General features: G+C 35.0%; 1 protein-coding gene across 1 annotated transcript; it reads left to right on the top strand.

Annotated features, from left to right (window-relative positions):
- The first annotated feature begins 459 nt into the window (after positions 1-459).
- On the top strand, positions 460-1773 carry LOC126616895 (metallothionein-like protein type 2). The gene is made up of 3 exons (XM_050285028.1): positions 460-567; positions 710-790; positions 1407-1773. The coding sequence occupies exons 1-3, from the start codon at positions 515-517 to the stop codon at positions 1498-1500; spliced, it is 228 nt and encodes a 75-aa protein (XP_050140985.1). The 5' UTR covers positions 460-514; the 3' UTR covers positions 1501-1773.
- The last annotated feature ends 334 nt before the right edge of the window (positions 1774-2107 follow it).

Genomic DNA, 2107 nt, shown 5'->3' with positions numbered 1-2107 from the left:
CAATTGACATTATTTTTCTCCTACAAATTTACCTACAGAAAATGACCACTTTGTCAATTCATATACGTCTTGTGCATAAAAAGGAACCACTTGATGCATGGATATGGACACGGTGGTAGTGGTAGACCAGCTGGTCTAATGTCGAACATTTTTGCTATAAGCATTAAATTAGCACATAAAAAACAAGCAAGGTCTAAAAATACAAGCCTCTTCTAGCCCTCATATAATTGTTAATAACATTACTTGACAACGTCTCACACTAAAAAAAATTCAATTTCAATAGGAATTTGGATTGTTCGACAGAGCAAGTAATCTCTATAAACTTTATTAATTAGCATAGATTTCTACAATTGATCCACGTGTACGGTGGATCTCGACCACTCAATCTTAAACTGCACTATAAATAGCAGTTAAGACCCTCACAAAAAGACTCATCCCAGCTTTGAAGTTAATTCAGTTCCCAGCACTAGAACAATTAATCTTCTCCTTGTCATTATACCAACTTTTGGAGAAAATGTCTTCCGGTTGTAGCTGTGGTAGTGACTGCAAGTGCGGCAGTGGCTGCAAGTAATCTTCTATACCCCTAATTAACCATATATATGTGATCGATCATCATTCTCTATCATTCCTAATGTTCTTAACTAGGAATTAATTATTTTGTTTATATTTTCCTAATAATATTGTTTTCTCTCTATGTATATATGTGTAGATGTGGGATGCACATTGACTTGGGTTACTCAGAGACCACTTCCATTGATACCATCATTGCTGGGGTTGCACCAGTGAAGATGTAAGAGTTTTACAAGACAAATATACCTGAATAAAATTGATTACAAACTTTTTGTAATAAATAGAATTGGAGTAACACTAAACAGACAATAATAGTGTTGAATCGTGATTTATATACTTTTGTTGTTTACTTAGGGCTGGTTTGGTATTGATGTGCTTTGAAAAAAAACTGCTGTGAGAATAAACGGTTGTGAAATAAATCAGTTGAGTGTTTGGTAAACTTTTTTGTAAAAGTGCTTTTGGAAAGCAGTTTGATAGTGGGTCTTTTCATTAAAGAAGCACTGCAGCTCCGTGTGCTTTGAAAAAAAACCAGTTTTCCAAAGCTACAAATAGCAGCTTCAGCTTTTTCCTTTGATTTCAGCTTATTCTCACAGCAGCTTCTAAAATAAGCCCTTTTTTTCAGTTTACCAAACACCTAAAACCCTCACAGCTTTTTTTCATGGATGCTTTTTTTTTTAAGCACCTCACTCCCAAACTAGGTCTTAGTGTCCCCCTAGTTTCTATTTGCCCATATTGCCCTTTGATAAACTCTTTGAAACATTGTTTTAATTTCATGAATTATATATATGCTGAAAATAGGACGATTATAAAATGAAGTTAAATTATTATTATTGCAGGTCCTTTGAGGGGTCTGAGATGAACTATGGAGCAGAGAATGACTGCAAGTGTGGCTCAAACTGCAGCTGCAGCTCATGCGGCTGCAACAAATGATCAAAGCAAGCCTCAAGAAAAGCTGTCATGCACGAGGTCTCTATAAATAAGGACTGTAAAAGTTATATTGTCCAATTGGGTTTTAGAACTTGCGTTGTAAAATAAGATTGCCATTTGACCTGCAAATCCATGATCTCCTACTCCAGCTAGGGTTTGGGATTTGAAGGTTTGCAAATGAGAGATCAAACTGTAGTTAATACTTAATATGAACAGCTGAGAGCTCCAATATGTTGGTACTATCCATTAATTTATTAAAGCACAAAGTATTCAGTACGCATGCATGACACCAGCACAAGTACTGTTCATGATCCATATATTTTTATTTTTCTCTAATGTGACGGTAATTGGATCAGGTCTTCAACCACTTACAAAAGAAACAAAATTATATTTTCATATAAATTGATTAGATAAAGGCCGGCGCCAACTCTTTTGTTTGCTTAACTTTGCAGCTCTTAGTTTAATTTTCTAAAATCTGAATAAGCTTCATCCTCAAGAGGATAACAACTAGATCATCAGCCACTAACACCTCTAAAATGATGACGAGATTCTACGCATGGCCGAGTGTATACATTCATATGTATATCTTTCTCATTATATTAGTTTGACA

This window comes from Malus sylvestris, chromosome 3 (assembly GCF_916048215.2).
Source record: "Malus sylvestris chromosome 3, drMalSylv7.2, whole genome shotgun sequence".
NCBI classification, from domain to species: Eukaryota; Viridiplantae; Streptophyta; class Magnoliopsida; order Rosales; family Rosaceae; genus Malus; species Malus sylvestris.
Note: the sequence above shows the minus strand (reverse complement) of the source record. Positions and strands in the feature narration are given on the sequence as shown.

Bases quoted from the DNA above. Each gene is read 5' to 3' on its own strand.
- LOC126616895 (XM_050285028.1), top strand. From the start codon at position 515: ATGTCTTCCGGTTGTAGCTGTGGTAGTGACTGCAAGTGCGGCAGTGGC. The intron at 568-709 runs GTAATCTTCTAT...ATATATGTGTAG, and splicing joins AAGTGCGGCAGTGGCTGCAA to ATGTGGGATGCACATTGACT. The intron at 791-1,406 runs GTAAGAGTTTTA...TTATTATTGCAG, and splicing joins GGGGTTGCACCAGTGAAGAT to GTCCTTTGAGGGGTCTGAGA.